Below are 25,350 nucleotides of genomic sequence, written 5' to 3'. Positions count from 1 at the left end.
CTTTTTTTTTTTTTTTTTTTTTGAGACAGAGTCTCACTCTGTTACCCAGGCTGGCGTGCAGTGGCACCATCTCGGCTCACTGCAACCTCCGCCTCCCGGGTTCAAGCGATTCTCTTGCCTTAGCCTCCCCAGTAGCTGGGACTACAGGCGTGTGCCACTACGCCTGGCTAATTTTTGTGTTTTTAGTAGAGACGGGGTTTCACTGTCTTGGCCAGGCTGGTCTTGAACTCCTGACCTCAGGTGATCCACCTACCTTGGCCTCTCAAAGTGCTAGAATTACAGGCATGAGCCACCGCACCTGGCCAGGTCATTACTCACCTCTTAAGAGTCATTCTTGAGGCCGGGCATGGTGGCTCATGCCTGTAATCCCAACACTTTGGGAGGCTGAGGGGGGTGGGTCACGAGATCAGGAGTTCAAGACCAGCCTGGCCAAGATGGTGAAACCCCGTCTGTACTAAAAATACAAAAATTAGCCAGGCCGTAGTGGCGGGTGCCTGTAACCCCAGCTACTCAGGAAGCTGAGGCAGAGAATTGTTTGAACCGGGGAGGTAGAGGTTGCAGTGAGCCAAGATCGCGCCACTGCACTCCAGCCTGGACGACAGAGCGAGACTCCGTCCAAAAAAAAAAGTGATTCTTGCGTCCCAGCATGTCTGAAATTCAAGAGTCTTGAGTCCTCAGTGACTTCATTCCCCAGGGCCTGGGGCTGGGCCTGAGAGAAGGCGGGTGGGTCATAAAGGAGGTTGAAGATGCGAGTGGCTTCTGCAGGCCCTGATCTCCCAGCCTAGATGAGAAAGCCTCGATTCTGCTGCTGCGCAGTGAGCTCAGGTGACTTACCTGATGGTTTTGCCATTTGTCAAGTAGGGTGGAATTGGCTGCCTACCAGTTTAAAGGGGCCTACTGGGAATAAAATTTGAATATAGAGTTGGGCAGGCATGCTTTGAAAATACAGAATACAAGTGCCGTTTACTTACTGCTGCTTCCCTGCCCCAGGCAGAGGCTACTGCTCACCACTAATGTAGGAGGACCAGTGACAGAGGTGTCAGAAGCTTCCCTGGGAGGACCTGCTCATCCTCCTGGACCTTGTAGTTTTGTAGAATCCACAAGGCAAGGCAGACAGATCCAGCAAACATCAGCTTGAAAGTACCAGGCACAAGCAGAGGGAGTAGAGGTCACGGGCTCTGTTCTCAAGAATTCACGGTTCACTTTGGAAGTCATGGTGAATACTAAAAGAGCAACATGGGCACCAGGGAGGCAGGGAATCAGGCATGCAGCACGCACGGGCATTCTGCTGCGCAAAAGGCAGGGGCTGTTCCCTCCCTCACTGGACCTTCCTCCCATGCTCCAGGCATGCCCTGCCTCAGGGCTGTGGGACAGGCTCCCCCTCCCTGAAACACTCTTTCCTGCAATATTGCATATATTGCATGCCAACTCCCTCAACCCTTCGTGCCTTTGCTCAGATGTTACCTCCTCCGGGAATCCTCATGCCTCCCAGTGTAAAATGTGAGTGTGTCTCCTTCCCTCAGTGCTCCGGATTCCCTGTACTCTGCTTTACTCTCTGTTTTTCCAGAGCACTGACCCTCTAGCATGCTGTGTTGCTCGCTCATGCTTACTGAGAGGTGGCAGGGCCCGGGCTCTGGAGCCAGGCTGCCTGGGGTTGAGTTGTGGCTTTACCACTTGCTACTCATGTGGCTTTGGGTGGATTATTTAACCCCTTTGGCCTTGGTTTCCTCATTTGTATGAACAATACCTAACTCAGAAGTTTTGTGAGGATCAAGTGAATTTATATTTATAAAATTCATAGCATAACACCTGGTATGGAGTCAGTGCTGTATTATGTGTTTAATAAATACAGCTTTTATTGTCTATCTCCTTCCACAAAAATGGAAGCTTCATGAAGTCAGAAACCCTATTTGTTTTGTTCTCTGATGGATCCCTAAGCATTTTGAGCAGGACCTGGGGCAAAGCTGGCCATCTGTGCTCACAGAGTGAGTGACTGGGTTGGGGGAGGGTGTGGTCTGGGATGGTGTCAGGGAGCAGTGAGGTGTGGGTCAGTGCTGTGCACGGGTCTGCCCTGGGTCAGCTGGCTGAAGAGGCTGAAGCTGCTGTGTGCCAGTGTGTTTGTACACAGTCCGGGGGAGTGGGAGGGACAGTGCTGGGCTGGGGCGGAGGGCCTGGCTGCATTTGGAGAGCGCTGGGCCGGGTCCTACTGCAAGAGGAGAGAGAGGGTCTGGCTATCAAGGGCAGGAAGAAGCCTACAGGGCCCAGTGTTTCCAAGCGTTCTTCCATCCACCTCCCATCCTGGCCTGACCCCGCTTTGCTTGGGAGAGCAGAGGAGACCTTGTGCATTCAGCGGGGAGGGCACGTCCAGAGGCCTTGGCGAGGCTGCCTACACTGGAGAGGAACCTGGGCCCGGGTGCTCCACGCTGCGGCTGGAGCCGGTGGAGCGCGACCAGCCAGGCTACACAGACCAGTCCCTGCCCACCGGCCCTCCCCTTCCTGCCTACGGCCACTCCTCTGCCACCTTGCATCTTTCACCGTCCTGCCATGGACAGCAGCCAGCCCAGCAGTGCCCTGCTGGGCTAACCGGGACCAGGAGGCCCGGGCCATCCTCCCTGACCACCCCACAGGGTCAGAGGACTGCATGAGAAATGTGTGCAGAAGCTGGCGCAGTGCCTATGCCTGTGGTCCCAGCTATGAGAAAGATCCGCCTCCGGTGGCGTTCTCAGCCCGGGGCGACGGAAGGTGTCCAGCACCCATAGGGGGCATCAACCTTGGAGTTCCCGGCAGCCATCGCCAGGCACAGTGCGACCCAGCAGGAGAAGGGGGACTTGGGACATTCTTACATGCAGTCCCTGTGACCTCCGTTCGCCGCCAGGGATGGCTGCCAGGAAGGGGACCAACTCCCTGCACGACTCCCGGTCCACACCGACTCCCGGTCCACACCGACTCCCGGTCCACACCGACTCCCGGTCCACACCTGCACGGCCCAAGCTCCAGAGGGGTGGGGACCTTTCCCAGAGGTGCGGAGTCCGGGGCGCCCTGCCAGGACCTCCTTGGCGGCACCAGTGGCTCCAGGGCTCGAGCAGTGGTAGATCCGGAAAACAGACCATGAAAAGAGTCGCAGAAACATGAATGTGACACTTTTAATTCCATTTAATTCCACCACTCTGAAGAATGCAGGTCTTTCTAAATCATAAAACAAAGCCCAGAAGCCATCAAGTAAATAACCTGACCACATAAAGTTCAAACAGAATTTATCTTTGCGTACTGCATGACTGAGTCGAATGACAACAAATGGGTATGGGGGCGCATTTGTGCAAATATATTTGTGATGAGAACATCGTTCTCAGGCCAGCGTGGTGGCTCCCGCCTGTAACCCTAGTGCTTTAGGAGGAGGCAGAAGGATTGCTTGAGGCCAGGAGTTTTAGATCAGCCTGGGCAACATACTGAGACCCCATCTCCATAAAAACACACACAAAAAACAACAAAATCAATTTTGCATTACTTACTAAAATCACAAAAAAATGAAGAAGAAACCAGAGGCATTGAGAGGGGCCTAGTTAAATAAGTCCCAGTACATCCAAACAATGAAATACCATGAATTTGTGGGTTTTAAAAAATAAGGTAAATGTTGAGGATGAACTCTTCCTTGAAATACAGTTCACCTCGCTCATACAAGCAGTAACTGAAAATGGGTCACTCACATGTTAAACATAAAACTATAAAACTTTAGGGGAGAAATTCTAAGAGAAAAAATGGAGCCCTAGAACTGGTAGAGATTTGAGACTTGACACCAAAAGCGGGACCCATCTAAGTATGGATACATCAGAATTCACCAACATTTAAAACCCAGGCTCCGGGAAACACTGGCTTAAGAGGATGAAATGAAAAAGTACAGACCAGGAGAGAAGACAGGCATTCCTGGGAGATATTGCGGGTTCAGTTCCAGGCTCCCACAATCAAAGCAAATAGGGAAATAAACTCCGTTACCCAATGTTTTCGTTTCCCAGTGCATATACACGTTATGTTTACACTATGGTGTAATCTATTAAGTATGCAATAGCATTATGTCTAAAAACCATGCACATTGCTTAATTTAAAAATACTCTCTTGGGCAGGGTGTGGTGGCTCACGCCTATAATCCCAGCACTTAGGGAGGCCAGGGCAGGTGGATCTCTTGAGCTCAGGAGTTCGGGACCCGCCTTGGCAGTGTGGCAAAACCCTGTCTCCACAAAAAAAATAAAATTAGCCGGGTGTGGTGGTACATGTCTGTAGTCCCAGCTACTGGGGAATATAAGATGGGAGGATTGCTTGAGCCTGAGACGTCGATGCTACAGTGAACCATGTTTGTGCCACTGCTCTCCGGCTTGAGTGACAGTACAAGACCCTGTCTCAAAAAAAGAAAAAAAGAATATTGGTTTGCTTAATGAATTGTGATACCAAAAAAAAAAAAACTTTGCTAAAAAATGCTAAGGATTATCTGAGCCTTTAGAGACCCCTACATAATCTTTTTGATCTTTTTGCTGGTGGAATCACGCCATGAAGCTGATTAGCTGCTGACTGATGAGGATGGCGGTTGCTGAAGGATTGTGGGGGGAGGGGGTGCTGTGGCAATTTCTTAAAATAAGACAACAATGAAGTTTGCCACATTGCTTGACTCTCTTTCACAAAAGATTGATCTGTAGCTTTGTAATGCTGTAGAACTCCTTTCAAAATTGAAGTCAGTACTCTCAGATCCTGGCGCGGCTTTATTAACTAAGTTTATGCACTGTTCTAAATCCTTTGTTGTCATTTCAACAATGTTCGCAGCATCTTCCCCAGGAGTAGATTCTATCTCAGGAAACCACTTTCTTTGCTCATCCTTAAGAAATAACTCCTCATCTGTTCAAGTTTGATCATGAAATCACAGCAATTCAATACCATCTCCAGGCTCCACTTCTAATTCTCGTTCTCCTGCTGTTTCCCCCACATCTGCAGTGACTTTCTCCACTAAGTCCCGAACCCCTCAAAGTCATCCATGAGGGTTGGAATCCACTTCTTCCAAATTCCTGCTAATGTGGCTAGTTTGACCTCATCCTATTTGATTACAGATGTTCTTAATGGCATCTAGAATGGTGAATCCTTTTGAGAAGGTTTTCATTTTACTTTGACCAGATCCATCAGAGGAATCACCATGTATTGTAGCTACAGCATTATGAAGTATATTTTTTAAATAACAAGGTTTGAAAGTCTTTGATCCATGGGCTGCCGAATGGATGTTGTCTTAGCAGGCATGAAAAAACACTCATCTCCTTGTACATCTCCAGCAGAGATCTTGGGTGACCAGGTGCATTGTCAGTGAGCAGTAATCGTTTGAAAGGTATCCTTTTTTCTGAGCAGTGGGTCTCAGAGTGGGCTTACAGTAAACCATGCTGTAAACAGATGTGGTGTCATGCAGGCTTTGTTGATTATTTATAGAGCATGGGCAGAGTGGATCTGGCACAATTCTTAAGGCCCTAGAATTTTGGGAATGGTGGATAAGAATTGGCTTCCATTTAAAGTCACCAGCTGCATTGACCCCTAACAAGAGAATCAGGCTGTCCTTTGAAGCTTTGAAGCCTTGAAGCCAGGCATTGACTTTCCTTCTCTAGCTAGGAAAGTCCTAGATTGCATCTTCTTCCAACAGAAGGCTGTTTTGTCTGCATTGAAAATCTGTTGTACAGTGTCACCACTTCATCAGTGAACTCAGCTAGATCTTTTGGGTAATTTACTGCAGCTTCTACATTCGCACTTGCTGCTTCATCTTGTATTTTTATGTTACGGAGATAGTTTCCTTCCTTCATCTCATAAGCCAACCTCCTCTGCTAGCTTCAAACAGTTCTGCAGCTTCCTCGCCTCTCTCAGCCTTCATAGAATTGAAAACATTTAATGCTTTGTTCTGGATTAGGCTTTGCCTTAAGGGAATGTTGTGGCTGGTTTTATCTTCTAACCAGACCACTAAAACAAAACCTTTTCCCATATCAGAAATAAGCTGTTTCACTTTGTTACCATTTGTGTGTTCACTGGAGTAGGACTTAATTTCCTTACAGAACTTTTCCTTTGCATTCACGACTTGGCTAGCTGTTTAGTGCAAAAGGCCTAGATTTTGGCCTCTCTCAGCTTTCAACATGCCTTCCTGGCTAAGCTTAATTATTTCTAGTTTTGGATTTGAAGTGAGGGATGCACATCTCTTCCTTTCACTTGAATACTCAAGAGGCCACTGTAGGGTTATTGATTGCCCTGGTTTCAATATTGTGTGTCAGAGAATAGGGAGGCCCAAGGAGAGAGAGAGACCTGAGGGAACAGCTGGTTGGTGGAGCATTCAGAGCACACACAATATTTATCCATTAGTTCACGGTCTTATATGAGTGCAGTTTGTGGTGCCCCAGAACAATGACAATAGTGATGTCAAAGATCATTGATCACAGATGATCATAATACATATCATAATAATGAAGAAGTTTGGAATGTTGTGAGAATTACCAAAATGTGACAGAGACCCAGAGTGATCACATGCTGGCGGGACGATGGCGCCAGGAGATTTCCTTGATGCAGGATTGCCACGGCCTTCAATTTGTGAAAAACAGATTGTACAATACAGCAAAGTACAATGAAGCAAAGCATAATAAGATGAGGGCTGCTTGGATTTGCAAATTTCAGGTCCAACCAAGTGCTAGTATCTAGAATGTACCAAGAACTCTCAAAATGCAACAGCAGTTTTTGAAAATCCAAATACAAAATAGACAAAGGACACTAATAGGCATTTCACCAAGAGTATATACAGATGTCAAGTAAGCACATGAAAAGATGGTCGCCATCTTTGTTATGAACTGAATGTATATATCCCCCAGGTTCATATGTCGAAGTCCTAACCCCCTGTATGGCTGAATTTGGAGTAAGAAATAATAAGGCTGAATGAGGTCATATGTTGGGGTCCTGATAAGACAGGATTTGTGTCCTTGTTAGAGGCGACGCCAGGGAGTTGGCTCCCATTCTCTCCACCTGCACACACCAAGGAAAGCCCACATGAGGACATAGTGACAGGGGCCATCTATAAGCCAGGAAGGGCTCTTGCCAGGAACTGATGCTGCCACACCTTGGTCTGGGACTTCCAACCTGTAGAATGGTGAGAAAACAGTTTAAGGTGTTGAAGTCGCCCAGCCTGTGGTATTTTGTTACGGCAGCCCAAGCAGACTAATACACATTAAGATCATGGTGAGGCAGCGTGACACACCCATCAGCATGCCTTAAGCACAATGTAGAAACAGCACCAAAAGCTGGTGAGGATGGGGAGAAAGTGGGCGACTCACACGTCACTGGGTAAATGTAACATGCTACAGCCACCCTGGAAAAGAGTGTGGCAATTCCCCCTCCCAATAAAGCAAACCCCACCAACAACAACAAAACATGCAACTACGGAACAACCTGGCAACTCAATCCCTGGGTATTTGCCCCAGAGAAATGAACATGTACAGTGTGGCAGAGAATTAATGCAGTTGGTCTGGGATGCTTAGAACCTGCTGATTCCCAAGAGAATATCTGGCCTTGCCTGGCTCCGGGGAGGAAGCCCAGAAACCATTGAAATATTCGCCCGATAAGAGTGTGTTTTCGTAGCTGGGGCTGTGGGCAGTTTATGCTGATCACCTGATCTATGGTGGGGCCCTGGACCAGGTGGTGTCCTTCAGGGAGATGGGCTTCATGAAGTTCTTTGAGTCTTTCTAGGGAGTCGTCCAACTCAAGGATGCCTGGAGGACCTTACCCGACAACACTTATGTTCACACAAAATCCTGGACCTGAATGACCTCAGCAGGCTCGTTCCTCAAAGCCAAAACCTAAAAACAACTCCTCAGAGGCCTTTCAAGGGCCAAGAGGTTAAGGGCTGGGGGTTGGTGTGGAAATAAAGAGGAGCATTTGGAGATCCATATTAGAGGAGGAATGAACAGGACTGGGTCACAGGTTGTTTAGGACATAGTGGACATACAGGATGAGGAAACTCTCCCAGAGTCCTAGACTAATACACAAATTAACATACATGGGCACAGGCCAGGGCAATGGCTCATGCCTGTAATCCCAGCACTTGGGGAGGCCAAGGTGGGAGGATTGCTTGAGCCCAGGAGGTTGAAGCTGCAGTGAGCTATGGTTGTGCCACTGTACTCCAGCCTGGGTGATAGAGGGAGACCCTGTCTCTGAAGGAATTAAAAAAAAAAACACTGGTGTGATTTATTGACAGCGAGTCTGGGTCACAGTCAAATAGAGGAAGAAGACGACCAAGATTTGGGGGTTGGATTGTTTTTAATATGTAATGTCTGTCAAACAACCAAGCCAGAAAATCAACAAAGCAATTCTGTATCTATGTAATTCTGAATGAAGATAAAACCTTGGGCTTATAAGCATGGAGATAAGAATTAATGCCTTGGAAAAGAATTACATCACCCAGAGGTTATGTTTTTAAGTGCAGAGGTAGAATAATAAGGCCATACCTGAACTGTGATGCACTGCAGACTGTAAACCCAGGCAGAGGAGTCTCTGCTGGCAAATGCTGCTGGGGAGGAGCATCCAGAGAGGGAGGAGCAGGTTCTGATGTCAGGATCCGGAGAGGAGGGGATCTTCGGAATCGCAGGTGAGCCCCTCACCCGGACTGCTGCCAGGATGTCCAGAAAGATGGGCAGTGCAAAGTGGCCATTAGGTTTTTCCCACAGCAGTTCATCAGTGGCAAGAGAGAGGAGTTCTGGGGCGATCTGGTGGGAGAGCGAAGAGTGTAGGAGAAATGAAGAGGGAACGTCCAGTGACCATGGTGAAAGGCACTGTGTGTTGACTTCACCGAAATTTAACCCTGAAGGGGCCCAGACACACTGGGCTCTTGAATAAGGTTGGCCATGTGATGTTAAGGATATATATATATTTTTTTTTTTTTTTGGCAGAATCTTGCTCTGTCACCCAGGCCGTACGTAGTGCTGTAGCTTGATCATAGCTCACTGCAGCCTCAACCTCCCAGACTCAAGTGATCCTTCTACCTCAACCTCCTGAGTAGCTGGGACCACAAGTCACCCAGGCTGGAGAATGCAGTGACACAATCTTGGCTCACTGCAACCTCTGCCTACTAGGATTTTGTGCCTCACCCTCCCAGCACTTTGGGAGGCCCAGGTGGGCAGATCGCCTGAGGTCAGGAGTTCAAGACCAGCTTGGCCAACATGGTGAAACCCCATCTCTACTAAAAATACAAAATTAGCCGGGCGTGGTGGCGTGCACCTGTAATTCCAGCTACTCGGGAGGCTGAGGCAGGAGATTCACTTGAACCTGGGAGGCGGAGGTTGCCGTGAGCTGAGATTACGCCATTACACTACAGCCTGGGCAAAAAGAGTGAAACTCCATCTCAAACAAAACAAAACAAAACAGCACAGCTACATACTTCCCTCACAATTTGCCTACAAGGAAGTTCCTTGCAGGCCTCAAGATTTTTACCCTAAAACAGCTCTGTTGAATTTCACCCTGGCAATATAAACTGATAGCTGATCTTCAAATATGTAAGACAGAAACTCATCCCTCTGCTCACCTGCGACAGATGCATATTGGATTGCTTCCTCTCTCTGCCTATTGTTTATGTAAAAATGCAAATTTACAGACCAAATTGTGTATTCAGTAAAAGGTTGATAAAAGACTCAGAAGAATACAACCATTTGTCTCTTATCTACCTATGACCTGGAAGACCCTGCCTCTTTGAGTTGTCCCACCTTTCCAGACTGAACCAATGTACCGCTTACACATATTGATTGATGTCTCATGTCCCTAAAATGTATAAAAGCAAGCTGTGCCCCAACCACCTTGGGCACATGTCATCAGGACCACCTGAAGCTATGTCACAGGTGTGTCCTTAAACTTGGCAAAATTTACTTTCTGTTAATAAACCGAGACCTGTTTCAGATATTTTGGGTTCACCAGTATATACCCAGAAGTGGAGTTGCTGAAGCATACGGCAATTCAATTTTTAATACTGTGAGGAACCCTCATACTGTTTTCCACAGCTGCTCTACCATCATACAGCCCCACCAACAATGAAGAAGGGTTCTGACTTCTCCACATCCTCACCAGCGCTTGTAATTTCTGTTTTTGTTTTTTTTTTAATAGTATTTATCCTGATGGGTGTGGGGTGGTGTCTCATTGCAGTTTTGATTTGCATTTCCCTAAGGATTCATGATGTTAAGCATCCTTTCAAGTGCTTGCTGGCCATTTGTATACCTTTAGAAAAATGTCTATTTAAGTACTTTGCTTTTTTTTTTTTTTTTTTTTGAGACAGAGTCTCACTCTATCACCCAGGCTGGAGGGCAGTGCTGTGATCTCGGCTCACTGCAATATCCACCTCCCAGGTTCAAGTGATTCTTGTGCCTCAGCCTTCCAAGTAGCTGGGACTACAGTCATGCACCACCATGCCCTGCTAATTTTTGTGTTTTGTGTAGAGATGGAGTTTTGCCATGTTGACCCGGCTGGTCTTGAACTCCTGACCTCAAGTGATCCACCCTCCTCGGCCTCCCAAAGTGCTGGGATTACAGGTGTGAGCCACAGTGCCTGGCTGCTTTGCTCATTTTTTAAATTGGATTGGTGGTTTTTTTGTTGTTGAGTTTTAGTAGTTCTCTTTATATTCTGTTTATTAATCCTTTATCAGGCATATGATTTTAAAATATTTTCTTCCATTCTGTGGGTTGCCTTTTTACTCTGTTAATAGTGTATTTTGATGCACATAAAAGTTTAATTTTCTTGAAGTCTAATTTGTCTACTTTTTCTTTTGCCATTAGTGCTTTTGGTGTCATATGCAAGAAATCATTGCTAAATCCAATGTCATGAAGCTTTTCCTCTAGGAGTTTTGTTTCAGTCTTACATTTATGTCTTTGTTCCACTTTGAGTGAATTTTTGTGTATGCTATTAGGTAAAGATCCAGCTTCAGCTTCATTCTTTTGCATGTGGATGTTCAGTTTTCCCAGCATCAGTTGTTGTAAAGATTGTTCTTTCCCCCCTTAAATCGTCTTGGTACCCTCATCAGAAATCATTTGACTATAAATCTGGGCTCTCTATTCTGTTGGTCTCTTATGTCTATCTTTATGCCAGTACCACACTGTTTAGATTACTGTAGCTTTGTAGTAAGTTTTGAAATCAGAAAATGTGAGTTTTCTACCTCTGTTCTTCTTTTTCAAGGTTGCTTTAGCTATTCAGGACCCTTTGATATTTCATATGAATTTAGGATAGGTTTTTCTATTTCTGCAAAAAGAAATCATGGTATTTTGGTAGGGATTGCATTATATTTATAGATTGTTTTGGGTATTATTGATATCTTAACAATATAAGGTCTTCCAATCCATGAACATGGAATATGTTTCCATTTATTTATGTCTAATTTCTCTAATGTTTTGTACTTTTCATTGTACAAGTCTTTCTCCTCCTTAGTTAATTCTTACTTTTTTTTTTTTTGAGATGGAGTTTCACTCTTGTTGCCCAGGCTGGACCCCATCCAGGGTCCCTGGGCTGGAGGGTCCCCTCTTTAGAACAGAGTGGGACTAGGGGCCATTCCAGAACAGTGCCCAGGAGAGAATGGGCTCTGAACCTCCGCCCAGCCCCCTCCTGCTGTGTGTGGCTCTGTGCGGAGTACATGGCCTCCCACCTCCCGGCCTGTTTGAGGGCTTCTCCCTTCCCCTCTCTGCTGCCTGGTCCCCTGGAGCTCTCCCTTTGCCGCCATGGGGCTCAGTTAAAGAAAAAAACTGATCCCAGCAGATGAGGGGAGGAACAGCCTGGATGGGGACAGAGGGGGGCATGGAGGGATGTTGTCTCCCCTGATGCACAGGCAGTGGCTGGGGGATCGTCAGGGGGGGCGTGGATGAAAGCTCAGAATCCAGCTTGTGGGTCCCAGCTCTAGACTTCCCGACTCCCAGGTTCCCCAAAAGGTCTGTAGTGTCCCGGGCACCTGGGCCCCAATCTCAGATGGAGGGGGCACAGTGTCTCCAAGTGGCTCGGCCCAGCCTCAGGGCTCCTCACACACACCCAGGGCCTCTGGAGCAGGCAACTCCTGCATCCTCCACTTCCCTCAGCTCAAAACCAGGGCAGGTTCGAAATGCCTGCTCACCCTTCTTGACGCCTGCTCAGCAGAGCCCCAGGCTGGGCTTGGGGGTTGGAAGTGAGGCAGCCTCTGACCTCACTGGAGGGAGGTGGTGGGCTGAGCAAGCTGGCAAAGGACATGACCTACAGGGTGGGTTTGAGGTGGGGAGTGATTCAGGCAGATGCCTGTGTGGCCCTGCTGACCTAGCCCAGGCAGGGTGTGACAGATCTGCCCAGCTCTGAGGGCACAGCTGCCTCCAGTCTCCAGCTCACTCCTGATCCCCAGGGCCACGTGTCCAGAAAGCCTGGGAGCTTGGATCAGCTGGACACAGATGGCCTGTCCTTCTAGCACCCCTGCTAGGGCTTCCTAGGAACTGATTGGTGTAGACTCCGGGCAGCAGACGGCCAGACTCTGCCCACAGGGTCCCTGGCTCCTCCCATGAGGTTACCCCATAGAACTGACTGTGCCCCTGTCAAGCCCTCCCCGCTAGCCCCTCACCAGCCATCAGCTGCTCCCCCTCTCTTGCCCGTTGGGTCCTGGGGGTGATGGCTCCGCGGTCGCCTGCCCAGAGAGTGCACCACTCCCCATGCTTCCCCCCACCTGGCTACACCCTGAAAAATGTACCTTACCAAACCGTCCCACATGCGCAGCCTGAGAAGTGGACTGTGCCTTGCTGGCAGCAGACCAACCAGCTGCCTAGCCCTGCTCAACTCTGCTTCTGCACCCCTATAACTCCCTGTCAACGCTGGCCCACACCTAACCAGCCAGCCAGCACCCAGAAGGGGGCCCAGCTTCCAGAGAGGAGGGCGCTGGCCAGGATGCTGACTGAGGTGGCAGACACAGCCAACCAGCCCGTCCCTCAGCGCTCCCTCTGCAGGCCTCCATCCTGTTCCCACTGCACAGAACTGTGGGCAGGTGGAGGCCCAGGCCTCAGCCCAGAGCAACAGGGAACAGCTGGGCTTGGTGGCTGGAGAGGGTTCTGGTGCCAGAAGCCTCCAGGACAGCCCTGGCTCCCCATTTTCTCCCATGCCCATCCCATGCCCCAGAATGGCCACTTTGGCTGCTGCAGGAGGGGTGGGAGGGGCTTTAAACCTATGAGAGAGGGGGTGGGGTCATAATCTTCAGCTGTAGTGGGCTGCTCTGGGTCACCGATAATTGAAGTGATGCCTGTGCAGTAAGCACAGAAGTGTCTCTCAAGGCCTCTCTGCAAGCACAGAGCAGCGCAAGACTGGAGCCTGGTCCATCCCAGCGCTGTCCTCAGACTGATGGCCAGTGCCACATGACTCGTCTGAGGATGTGATCCATCCCTGTGGTGAGAGCTCAGTTTCTAGCCCTGGGGCTGCTGTGTGCAGGGACCCTGGAGGAAGAATGCTTGTTTGGGGGTCAGGCCTCAGTCTCCCACTGGCTCTGTGAGCTTTGCCTGAGGTTCCCCATCTATGCAATGGGTGACGACGTCTTGATATGGCTATGGGAGGACCCGTTGAGCCACAGCAGGGGCTGAGATGGTGGCACTTGGCAGCCAGCACCCACTGGGGAGGTGGCAGTGTGTGCACAGCCCACCCCTTCAGGAGGCTGGGGGCAGAGTGGCTGGGGGTGTCTGGGCCCCACCTCACCTTCTGTGTGGCTGGGAATGGCATGCACTCCACAATGCCCTGGTAAGCCTAGGCTGGGACAAGGGTGATAGGGATAAAGCAGGCCAAGGTGATGAGGGCCACAGAGCGGCAACCAGAGATGTGTGGGCACACCAGGCAGAGGGCCCGGCCTGCCCAGCATGTCTCCACCCCACGAAGCTGCCTACCACTGGGCTGAGATGGGAGCACCAGGGCTCTGGTAGGTCCTCAATTCCTCTGGACAAGGCAGACAGGCCACCAGTCTTGCACCCTGCTCATCTCCCTCAGGGCCACCTCCACGACAGGGTCAGGCAGAGAGCACAGGACTGCCCAGTCACCAGGTCTCTGTTTGATATCAGCGGACCTGGGCTCTGAGAAGGGCCATCAAGGCCTCAGGCTGGCCCACTCCATCCTTGAGTCAGGGTTCTTCAGACTGACACAGGCTGGCCTGCAAGACCCTCATCTGCATGGTCCTCTCATGCAGGGTGGGCCTGGGGAGGACCCAGCCCATCTGAGCTGACTCCCAGCACTCGTCCAGGTATGGGGCAGCCTGGCAGTTGTCTGAAGACCCCAGGATGCACTTAGGAGCTCATCAGTGAGGCCCGGTGGGTGCTCGAAGCAGAAGGCAGAGAAGGGACACCTGCACCCCTGTGGGGTGTGTGCACGGGCATCACTGGGTTCTCTGGCCCCGTGCCCCCCCCCGCCCCGTGGGGGCTGGCTTGATAGAGTGGGGGATACTAAGCAGGTGGCCTCCGAGAGCCTCTTCTGGGTTTGGAGTCCACATTCCCCAGGACGGAAGAGGTGGGGGACCCCTGAAGGGTTACAGGTAACATCAGGCCTGGATCCCTTCCCTGGGATGGTGCAGAGAGGACCACAAGGCCCAGGAGGGTCCCCAGAACTCTCTTAAGCCTTGAGCCTGTTTCTTAGTGAAAAATGGGGTGATCGTGCTCCAGAAAGGGATTTCTGTGCAGGGGGTCGGGGGAGGAGTTCATGGGTTTAGTGAGACCAGGAGGCAGAGGCCATCCCCAGGCCTGGGGACAAAGCACTTGCCTGCTTGAGGAGCAGGCCAACTTAGGCCGCCACACCTCGGGCCTGCGCCCTGGACCACTGCAGCCCAGGCCGCCATCCCCTTGGCCTCCTGCAGGGGCTTCCGCCTCTTTAGGAATGCGCCGCCTTTGGGGCCGCGCCGCCAGGGTGCACTGGGCTGGCTGAGCGCCTCCTGCCGCCTGGCCTGCAGCGCGCCCGCTCCTGCCGGCCGATGCCCCCGAGCTCCCAGCCCGCCGCAAGGTCCATCCCCGGCCTGTCGCCCACCCGCCCCAGCTAGCGGGCGGGTCAACTGGGCGGATTCCTTGCACCTCAAACCACCTGATCCCAGACGACTTTCATCCTGCTGGCGGCCCGCGCGGCGAGCGCCCCGCCAGTCCGCGCCGCTGCCGCCCTCACCCTGTGCGCCCATGGCTAAGCCCAGCCCAAGCCAGGAGGAGCTGAGGGCGCCTAGCTCCGGCCAGAATGGAGCGGCTGGCGCCTGGGTGTGGACCCAGCGGCGGGGAGACCCAAAGCGACTTTCGGTCCCCAAGGCGCCCGCCCGATCCCTACAATGAAGAGGGCGTCTGCTGGAGGTTAGTGTCCGTGGTGGGGGCCTGGGCTGGCAGTCAGGCCCTTGGATGGGGAAACAGGCAGGTTAGTGGGAGCCTAGAAGAGGCGGATGGGGCAGGTGGAGCCATAGAGATTCCTGGTAGGACCCTGCCTGTGTGCACCCAGAACTGGGAGCCACGGAGGGGAGCATGGTGTCCTGGAAGGGGCTGGCATGGGACGTCCAGGCTTGGTATCTGTCCCTTGGCCAGCATTGACCTAGGCCAGGTGGGCATCTGCCCCCAGGAGCACTGTGTACCGGGATGCCTGGAATTCCACCTTACGGAGTGGAATTAGTCACTCTGTAAGGCCTATGGGAAGACTTTGGAAGCTTTGAGACCTGCTTGAGAAAGCACATTTCTCTTCCTTGGGTTGCATGAGTGCTCTGTGGTCACTGGAATGGTGGGCAGCGCAGGGCGGTCTGTGCAGTGATCAGGAACGCTGAACAGCCCCAGGGTGCCATCCCTCCTTCTGGGCCACCCTGAGAGGCAGGCCTGTGGCTGGACCCCATGCACCTAGACCAGCCCCATCCCTAGGGACCTCTCCCCTCAAGACTGATGTTCTTCCTGGAGAGAGTCACATGGTGGAGTCTGGGCCTCCTTGGCCAAGGGTCTGAGTCTGCAGGCATGCAGGGGCCGTGCCTCGCAGGAGGAGGCAGCTCTGCTTGGAGATGAGGGCTCTGGGTACATCATGTTTCTGGGACTCCTGGGTCCAGGGGGGAACTTGGGTCTGGTTGGCCAAGTCCATTGGGCCCACATTTGCCCTGATCCCTTTCTGGCTTTGTGGTTCCTGAGGCTCTTGTCCCTAGCCCAAGCCCATGCCCATGTGCCCATCACAGAGGCTAGACGAGGCTCATCCTCCCTGTGGCTGCCCTGAGTGGTGGGCCCCTGGGGCTGTGTGGCTCAAAGGGCGGAGCCCTGGGTGTCTGCAGTAGCCAGCTGTTGCCTCCCTCCTGCTGCAGAGCCCCTGCCCCTCAGCCATGGATGCTCAGGGACAGGGCCATGGGTCACTGTGTGGCTCTTATGGCTCCTTGAGGCCCAGTTCCTGAGGCCACGGTGCCAGGTGTGGCCGCCGTGGGTGCTGACTGGCGGCTGCGGGCAGGGTGGCAGGTGGGCAGTGGTGAGAATGCCTTCTCCTTACAGGTTCCAGGCCCTGATTTCCTGACCCTGGGGGACGACAACATCCGTAGCCTGAACTTTGTGTCTGAGCCGAGCCTGGACCTGCCTGACTATGGGCCGGGGACCTGCACACAGCCTACCAGCCATCCCCGTCATTCAGCACCTCTGATGCCTTCTCAGCACTTTGTGCTCCCTGAGCCTCAAGGCCTTGAGCTGGCGGGGCGGGGACCACATCGCTCTGCAGCCCCTGCGCTCCGAGGGTGGACACCCCCCCATGCCCCACTGTAGCATCTTTGCCCCCATGCACTGCCCAACGGCAACAGCAGCCCGTCCTATGATAGCGTGCTCAACCCTGACCCACCTGGTGGCCATGCCTGCCCCGCCCATCCAGCAGTTGGCGTGGCCAGATACCACTGACCCTACCTGCACCCTAGGGCAACGGGTGACCCACCACGGCCCCTGCCCCGCAGCTTCAGCCCCATGCTGGGCCGCCGGCCCCCGGAGCCCTCACCTGTGCACTACAACAACCTGTCCAGGGCCATCATGGCATCCATCCAGGAGCACAAGGACAGGGAGGAGCATGAGTGCCTGCTGCGCTCCCAGGCCAACTCACTCTTCAGCGACTTGGGCGTCTATGACGCGCCCAGCTTCTACACCCTGTAGCAGGCCAGTGTGCCGTGCCAGGGCCCCCGAGGTTCCGCGCTGCGTTACGGCTCCAGAGAGGACCCTGTGGCTGGGCCCGGCTTCAGCGGTGCCCGCAACCCTGCCCTACAGACATCACTGTCCTTGCTGTCCAGCTCCGTGAGCCGTGCACCTCGGATGTCGTCCTCCCTGCAGGCTGATAAGGCCAGCAGCAATGCCCTGGGGCCCCGGTTCAGCAGTGACTCACACAGGTCAGTCACACTCCAGGGCCTGCCCTCCCTGGCAGGCACTCCTGACTCACCGTCCTACGTGGGCCCCAGAGCTGTCGCTTTCATCCACATGGACCTCCCAGAGCCACTGCCCTCGCTGGCTGTGCAGAGGTGGGTGCCGGGAGGTGCGGGTGGGCTTCCTGGCACAGGGCAGCTGTCCAGCCATCTGCAGGGCCCCTCTTGGCTGGGCACTCATAGGTCATCCCAGGGGCCTGAGTTTTTCTCTGGGGATGGGACAGGGAGGATGTGCCTCACCCTGCCTTGAAGGCCCTGGCTAGCCCATGTGGCCCAGCTCTGAGGATGTCCTGGGCACTCTCTGGGGACAGGGTATGAGAAGTTGTGTCCTCATCCCAACAACTTGTTCCCCCAGAGCTGGCGTAGACCCAGCATGTGGGAGGCCGTGGGGCTTTCTCCTTGGGGCCGGTGTCATGCGGCAACCTGGGTCTCCTTTAGGCTGTGGCTCTGGCTTCCTGGGTCACAGTGGCCCTGTCCACCCAGGGCTCTCCCTGGGTCTGCTTTGCTGCATCTCTTGGAGGCTGGGGCTGAGGACATTACCTAGCCGCAGAATGTGCCACCCTGGGTGGCCGGTCCCTGGCCCTTCCTGTGGGACATAGTTCCAGGAAGCAGGGACTTCCCTGCTTGTAGGTGGGGAAACTGAGGACTGGAGAAAGCAGGTGTGCTCCAGGCACCCAGTAGATTGGTAACTGAGAAAGCAGGGTCAGCTGGCTCGTAGGCCCAGGCCCAGGTAGGAGAACTGCACACCTGCTAGGGCCAGGACCCAGGCCGTGGTGCATGGTGTCCTCATGGCGTCTGTTGCCCCATCTGGGCCTGGAAACCTCAAGCACAGGCTCAGATGTTTCCCGTTGTCAGATGCAGCCCCAGGGGGAGAGCCCAGCTCAGCCTAGGCCAGGCCACTTGGCCACAAAGAGGCTGAGGGCACAGCAGTCCATCCAGCCCTGAGTAGACCTCCCCTACCCCACAGGGTGGGAGTCTGTCCAGCTTTTGTGGAGTTGAGGAGGAGGCTGCCATTGGCAGTGATGAATGGGGAGCCCGAGACCTAGAAGTGGGCAGCATTGCAGCCAGACAGGGATCGCAGCCCTGGGACAAAGGGCTCTCGCCTCAAGAAGGTTTAAGCGGCAAGGGTAGAGCTACTGTTGGTCAGCACTGGTGGGCAGGAGGGCAGCCCCTCGTTTTCCTGAGAGAGAGCAGGAATGAGGCCAGGCAGAGTGACCAGGCTTCCAGTGCAGGGCAGGACAGGGGCTCCGGTCAGTGCCCACCTGGCTGCCCCATGCTCTCTGGGGCCAGTGCTGCCTAGGAGGGACCCAGGGACCCGGGAGGGTGGTGGCAGTTCTGATGACCTCTGTCTGTCCTGTGATGGCACAGCTGCTCCCCAGGCAGTCTCTGCATCTCCCGCCTGCTTTCCAGGTGAACCCTCCGAGCCCAGAGGGCAGGGACTGCCCTGGGCCCCCACGACATGGTTACACCAGTCCACGTCCGTGTCGTCTATGTCCTGCTGCCTCCTCCGTCCTCTGTCCCGATGCATTCCTGTGTTCACCGTGTGCATGCGTGTATGTGCTTGTTTTGATGCAGGAACCACCCTCAGGTGAAGACTCCCCCAGGTAAGCTTAATGGGCAGTCCCCAGGCCTGGCCCGGCTGGGACCTACCACTGGCCCCCAGGGCCCTCTGCCAGCCAAACACAGCACACGCTGATTAAGAAGGTGTCCGGCGTGGGTGGGACCACGTACGAGATCTCGGTGTGAGGACTGACCACCACCCATCTGCTGTGGTGCCACGGGGACCAGGACCCCGCAGCGCATCCCCCTCCCCACCAACTTCTCTGCCCCAGGAACATGAGGCCACCCTAGCCTGGTATGGACCCATCAGCGGGAGAGAGTGCCACGCCTCCACACCTTGCCCCAGGCGCCCTCCCTGCCCGTCCACTCATCTGGCCATGGGGAATTTGGCTCACTGGGACAAGGGCCGCTGGTCTGGTCTGTGTCTGGGCCTGTCCCATGGCTAGGGCAGTGAGGGGGGCCTAGTCAGCCTCTTTGGGGCACCCTCTCTCAGCCAGGCTTGGCCCACTCCCATCACCCATGCACCCCAGATCATCGCCAGGCCAGCCCCCAACGGTCCCTTTACGGACGGGTCCCAGGGATGGACAGAGGCATCCAGGGCCTCCGCCGTCCTTGTGGACAGATGGCCAGCCATGTGTCAGTGTTCCAGCTGCCACTGTCCCTTTCATCAAAGCCTCAACCTTTGCTTTATGCTCTTGTGGGAAGTGACGGGGCAGACGGGAGCAGACACAGGGATGATGCTGCCGCGGGGCCTGTGACACCCAGAGCCCCCTCCCCAGCCCTCAGGCCCTCCCTGCCAAACTGGATAACCCTGCCCCAAGGCATGCCACATCCCCAACCCTGGCCTGGCTGTGGTGCTCACGCCATGGGAAAGCACACTGGGGAGGGGTCCGTGCTTCCCTTGGTGTCAGGGATCTGAGAATAAGCACAACGACAGCATCCACCTGCGTTGTGTCTGTTTTGTTTTTATATCTACATCTATATATCTATAATTTTATTTTAAAAAAAAAAAAAGCTTATTTTGATTCTTTCCTTGGGCAAGACCAGGGCTGTTGCTGCAGGACCCCCAGAGTTAGGGGAGGGCAGAGGCCGGGCCCTGGAAGAGGGGGTGGCTGCTGTCTGGTGTGCAGGGGTAGGTGGGTTCCTCGGGGGCATTTCTGTGGGCTTGGGCTGAGTCAGAGGCTTGGGAAGAGGGCGTGGCCGATGGTCTATGGCTGGGAAGTGTGAGGGTCTCTTGCCTTGTGTCTGCATCAGTTCTGGCAGTGATGGGGTGTTTGGGGGAAAGACTTAGGTCTGCCGCTACCCACAGGGGAATCCCAGGAACCCAAGAGCTTGGCGAAATGAAGTGTGGGTGCATAGGGGCTACCTGCTGGCTCAGGGCCATGTGGGGGCTGCTGAACCTGCTGGAACTCTCCTGCCTGACAAATGCCAGGGGCAGGTCTGAGGGAGTGTGAGGGATGTGCAGCTGTTCAGGGCTGAGACAGCCTGGGCTGGGGCTGTCCTAGTGCGGGAGGGGTGCGGGCTGTAGGGCCCCGAAGCTGGCGCTGTGCTGACCACCTTTCTGCTTCTCTCTCACGGACGCCGCAGCCCACAGGGAGCAGATTGGCACCTGTACCCATGGATGGGGGCAACGTGACCAGCCTTGGGTGCCTCCTGGGCTGCACCTATGCCACCTTGGCCGCCTGGAGGACCGCCCACCACTGCGGGCCCCCTGGAGCCCGACCACCTGGGGCACCCCCATGTGGGGCCATGTGCCGCCTGCACTTGGCTACCTAGTCTTTTCCCCAGCCTCTCTGGGCCTTAGCAGGATGACAAGTAGGCAGCTCTGGGGCCTGGGACAGCCCAGCTGGGGACCCAGGAGGTGAGACTGCCATGGATCCTAGGGCAGGGCTAGAGGTGAGCTGGGCTTTCTTCTCCACCAGCCACAGCTTGACAGACTCCCAGCCTGCCAGGGCCCGAGACCCTGTGTCCACGTGACCTCAGTGAGTCCCCCACCTGCTGCAGGGGGTCCAGCACCCCACAGGGGGCAGCACCAGAGCTGCGGGGACCAGCACAAACTTTGCTGAGCCTCCCTGTCCAACCAAGCTCTTTAGACCAAGCCACTTCCTCCTCGGGGAGCCCAGGCCTCCATGGGTTGGGCTGGGTGGGGGGTCTCAGGTTGCCCCTGAAGGTCTCTGCACTCCTGCCCTTCGCCTGACACATGAACAGATGCCTTAATTTCCTGGAGCCGCCAGCGTGGTGAGCCACTGGCCCCTGCCTGCCACCAGGGTCCTGTGGTCATGGCCAGCTCTGTCTGGGCCCCACTAGGGCTGCCTGCACCCAGAGACAATGCTGCTGGGAGCTCAGAGGGCCCGAAGCCCAAGCCCTGTGTCCTCCAGCAGAGGTACGGCCTGTGGCAGCGTGGCACTCTGGCCAGCCCTTCTCCGGCACAGGGTCCCTGTCCCTGGTTTACCCTGGGCTGCTGCTCTATTTCTCCCATTTTGGGATGAGAAAGCCACAAAACTCTCCTGCATTGTTCTTAAGGGCACCCCTGCTAATTAATTCCCCAAATAAAATTTTTGGTGTTGATCTCCACAGCTCTATCTACCAATGTGTTGCCCTGGGTTGGGGAGGTGACAGGACCTGGGCAGGGAGGGTGGTGGCCAGGAAGGGAGGGGAGTTGCATGAGGGGCATGAGGTCAGTGGATCAGCAGGTTCAGTGCTGAAAACCTGACCTCTGAGGTCCCCAGGAGGGCCTGGCCCAGGGGGCAAGACCTGAGGACCCCCTAGTCCTTACTGCTGTTGCCTTTCAGTGGAAACCCTCCTAAGACCCCTTGGGGGTCAGAGCCCTGTGCAGAAGGGCTGCCTTCTGGAGGGCAGGTGGGATGTGGGGTGGGAAGCCAGCCCTGAGGCTGGGGTCTCCACCCTGAGGGACCCTCGCTGTTGGATGGCCCGGGTGTCTCTTCCCCAATTTCCACAGAGACGTGCTTACCAGCCATGTATGTCATGACTCTATGTCCAGCCACAGGCCCAGCCTTCAGGAGAGACCCCGCCTCCACCCTTCTCTGCATCTCCTGGCAGGGATGGTGCACAGTGGTGCCGACATGGCCACTGGGCGTCTGGGGCAGTGCTGGTCGCCTGGCCTCCTCGCTGGAACCGCTGGGCCTCCGGCCTAGGACAGGAGGCCATCCACCTCAAGGTGCAGGAAGGGGTCCAGCAGGGCCCGGAGCTTCCAGATGATGGCATGGCTCAGCAGGGGTGGCACCAACCCCTCGAAGGGCCTAGGGTTCACCATGTACACGTAGGCGCCCAGCAGGGCACCCAGCAGCAGCCTCAGGGTCAACAGCCTACGGGTGGCGACAGTTAGGGGCAGGGGTGCGCAGGGGGCCTGGGGGCTGGGCTCTGCCGCGCAGTCACCTACCAGAGCTGGCCTGCCAGGCCCTTGGAGCTTTCCAGCTTTGGCCTTCCTTTCTGTTGGGGAGGGGAGCCCACCCCGATGGTCCAGGCTGAGGGCGGGGATCCCTGACTTTGGGAAACCCTCCTCAGACAGGGCTCCCCCCACCACAGCCCTGGCCCTTTCCTCCTGGACAGGTTCCTGCAGCCACTTTTCAGATGCCCCCTGCCCTGGACCTGCTCTGCTGGAGCCCATTTCTCCCCCTCGCCCAAGCAGGGCCCTGGGTGGGGGGCTGGTCTCCAGACCCAGAGTGGGGCGTGGGGGGCTCACTGCCATGCTTGCCATCTGCGGCTCCTTCCTGGCCTGAGTGCGGCACTGGGCCTGCTCCCTGCAGAGGCCTGTCAGGACCCCACGCGCTCCACCCCCAGCCTGGCACCCACCCCCTGGCTCAGTGCTATGGAGGTGGGGGGTCAAAGATGGATCTGCCCTGTCCTGGCCAGGACCCCTTCCGAGACCCTGCTCAGCCGACCTGGTCCCTGCCCCCATGTTACCTGAGAATCCCCAGCTAGATGTTGTCCTTCTGGTCCAGCACGCCCCGGACGTCCTCCTTGAGGTGTTGGGGGCCAGAGGAGGTAAGCACAGCAGGCCCCGGCCCCGCCCTACCCAGCCTCTCGCCTGCCCGGCCCCATCCTTCTGGGTGCTGCTCTGTGGGGACCTACCAGGAGCCTGGTGGCCTGGTGGTTCAGGGCCATGTGCATCTCAGCCATGCTGTCGGGAGGATGGTGGGGTCATGCCTGAGGAGGACCCACTGGGTGGGCCCCCAGCACCCCTCCCCCTCAGCCAGGCGGGCACTTCTGTGATGACCATCTTCTCAAAGCACAGGCGGATCTGCTGCAGCTCGTTCTGAGGGTGAGGCCCAGGGTGGGCTTGGGCAGCATCAGCAGGGTGGCAAGTACCTCCCTGCCGGGCCCACCGGCCTGCTGCACGAAGGTTCCTCCCCCGACAGCCCTGTCCCAGGCCCACCGGGCCTGCTGCACGAAGGTTCCTCCCCCTATAGGCCCTCCCCGAGGCCCACTGGCCTGCTGCACCAAGGTTCTTTCCTCCCCACTGAACCCCCCCAGGCCCACCTGGAGAGTTGCATGAAAGTTCCTCCCCCCACAGCCCCTCCCCCAGGCCCACCTGGGACTGCTGCACGAAGGTCTCTTGCCCCTGGCACAGCTCCTGCCACAGCAGCTGCAGAGGTACCCTGTTCCCCAAGGGCTGCATGCTAGCTGGGTCGGGGGGCTGTGGGAGAGCCCCCAGATCAGTCCCAAGGCTGTGGGCTAGTGGGGCATTGGCTGCATGGGGTCCTTGGGCTCTGTACCAGGCCAGGGGAGTGCAGCTTGAGTGTTCGGGACACAGGGGCAGGAACTGCTGCCCCGGCCCCAGGAGGGCCCCTAGCTGCTCCCAAAGGTCCTGCTTCTGCCTTTTCTGGGGGTGGGGGGCAGAGAGAGGGGACTGCCTGTCATGGCCGCTCCTGGGGCTGGAGCTGGGGCTGGGGCAAGGGTGCCAGGCGGTGGGTGGGGTGCTCACCAGACTGTGATTCTCCTGCTCCAGCTGCAGGAAGGACTGTTCTGCAGAACCCAGCGGCCCGCACTGCAGCTGGGACAGGGCTGCCCTGGGCGAGGCCAGGGCCCCTCCCTCCAGCGACAGGGATGGGCATGCACAGGGTCTGGGCCCTGAGCCAGTGGATCCCTCCTGCCTGGAAGCCCTCTGATTTGACCCTGGGTGCAGGGGCCAGCCCCACCTGAGCCTTGTCTCCAGGTTTCCTTGTCTCAGTCCCTCAGGGTTTCTTGCTGTCTGCTCCTTGCTGGACAGAAAGATCGCAGGAGCCTTGCTCTCTACCCTGGGCCCCCTGCCCCTGTCTCCTGCCCCTGGAACTGGGTAAGGTCTCTGGGACTGAACTGAGCGAGCAGAGGAGATGGGGACCAGGCAGGGCCACCCTACAAATCCCTGGCAGTGCTAGTCCAGGCATTCTCCATGGCTGCTGGAGGCTGCAGCTGGGGGACACGGTGGGGGTGGGGGTGGGGGTGGCCGCAGGGGCCCAGGGTTTTCAGCCCCGCCATCCCTCCCTGCAACCCCTTACTGACCCCAGGTCCAGGCTCTGGCCTGGCCTGACCTACTGCCCTCTTATTGAGGGCTCTGGGTGACTCACTGGCTCCCAGGCTGCCCCAGGCAACAGTCACAAAGGCCTGGGTGCAGCCAGGGAGGTCGCAATGGGCCCCTTCCACCTGGTCCTGAAGCTGCCCCACCTGATGACCGCACTGCCTCTGACCCACCATGTGAGTTTTCTTTCTTTCTTTCTTTTTATGGGAAGGGGCCTTGCTCTGTCACCCAGGCTGGAGTGCAGTGACACAATGATGTCTCATTGCAGCCTCCAACTCCTGGGCTCAGGCAATCCTCCCACCTCAGCCTCCCAAGTAGCTAGGACTACAGGTGTGTGCAACCATGCCCGGCTAATTTTTAAATTTTTTGCAGAGATGGCAGTCTCACTGTGTTGTCCAGGCTGGTCTCAAACTCCTGGCCTCAAGCGATCTCTTGCCTCAGTGTCTGAAAGTGTTGGGATTACAGACGTGAGCCACTGTGCCCAGCCCTGTTATTTTTCTTAAGATGTAAAACAGATAATGCACACACAGTGTGGATTCAAAAAATATCAAACAATAAAAATGGCTTCCAAGCCTTTCCCACCTCTGTCTCCTGTGTCTGCAGCCAGGAGCCTCCTCTTTAAGCTCCTCCTGGAGGTGGGCTGCCATCCCCTGCCCCTCGTTCCCACTGAAGAGGTCATCCTGCAGCCCAGCTTTTCTTTTCACCTGATGTATCTCTGAGGTTTTAAAACATTCTTTTCTAGCTATGTATTGAACATTTACTTTATGCCAGATCCAGTACATGCCATTGTTACCCTCTGTTTACGGGTGGGGAAGCTGAGGCAGGAAGCCCTTTAGTCACTTGCCGAAGGCCACGCTGTTACCAGTGGGACTGGATTTGGGCAGCT

General features: G+C 55.2%; 2 protein-coding genes and 1 pseudogene across 5 annotated transcripts; 2 read left to right on the top strand and 1 right to left on the bottom strand.

The window, feature by feature from the left end:
* On the top strand, nt 1-4,414 carry LOC144331889 (uncharacterized). Of its 3 annotated transcripts, none has more exons than XM_077950486.1 (2): nt 1-270; nt 361-4,414. In XM_077950486.1, exon 2 carries the CDS (start codon nt 2,021-2,023, stop codon nt 3,110-3,112), a length of 1,092 nt encoding a protein of 363 aa, XP_077806612.1. In that variant the 5' UTR covers nt 1-270; nt 361-2,020; the 3' UTR covers nt 3,113-4,414. The 3 variants fall into 3 exon arrangements, with proteins under 3 accessions (XP_077806612.1, XP_077806611.1, XP_077806613.1); XM_077950485.1 differs by having other exon boundaries at nt 1-261; nt 355-4,408; XM_077950487.1 differs by having other exon boundaries at nt 2-60; nt 562-4,408.
* A 10,805-nt stretch (nt 4,415-15,219) lies between these two features.
* On the top strand, nt 15,220-25,046 carry LOC114670303 (palmitoyltransferase ZDHHC8-like; annotated as a pseudogene). The gene is made up of 9 exons (XR_013398750.1): nt 15,220-15,445; nt 16,384-17,482; nt 18,962-19,241; nt 20,541-21,329; nt 21,948-22,951; nt 23,202-23,228; nt 23,441-23,560; nt 24,138-24,242; nt 24,837-25,046. The product of XR_013398750.1 is annotated as a palmitoyltransferase ZDHHC8-like (transcript).
* Nucleotides 22,098-24,776, bottom strand: LOC114670302 (coiled-coil domain-containing protein 188). The gene is given in 10 exon segments (XM_077950465.1): nt 22,098-22,272; nt 22,347-22,396; nt 22,650-22,707; nt 22,871-22,936; nt 23,040-23,092; nt 23,160-23,222; nt 23,499-23,603; nt 23,676-23,789; nt 23,892-24,374; nt 24,377-24,776. Coding segments are annotated over 10 exon segments (1,431 nt in total). The 5' UTR covers nt 24,641-24,776.
* Nucleotides 25,047-25,350: the final 304 nt, after the last annotated feature.

Source organism: Macaca mulatta, chromosome 10, assembly GCF_049350105.2.
Source record: "Macaca mulatta isolate MMU2019108-1 chromosome 10, T2T-MMU8v2.0, whole genome shotgun sequence".
NCBI lineage: Eukaryota > Metazoa > Chordata > Mammalia > Primates > Cercopithecidae > Macaca > Macaca mulatta.
This window is presented reverse-complemented; position numbering and strand designations above follow the sequence as displayed.

What these genes read in the sequence shown, in the direction of transcription:
- LOC144331889 (XM_077950486.1), top strand. Translation starts at nt 2,021, where the DNA reads ATGGTGTCAGGGAGCAGTGAGGTGTGGGTCAGTGCTGTGCACGGGTCT.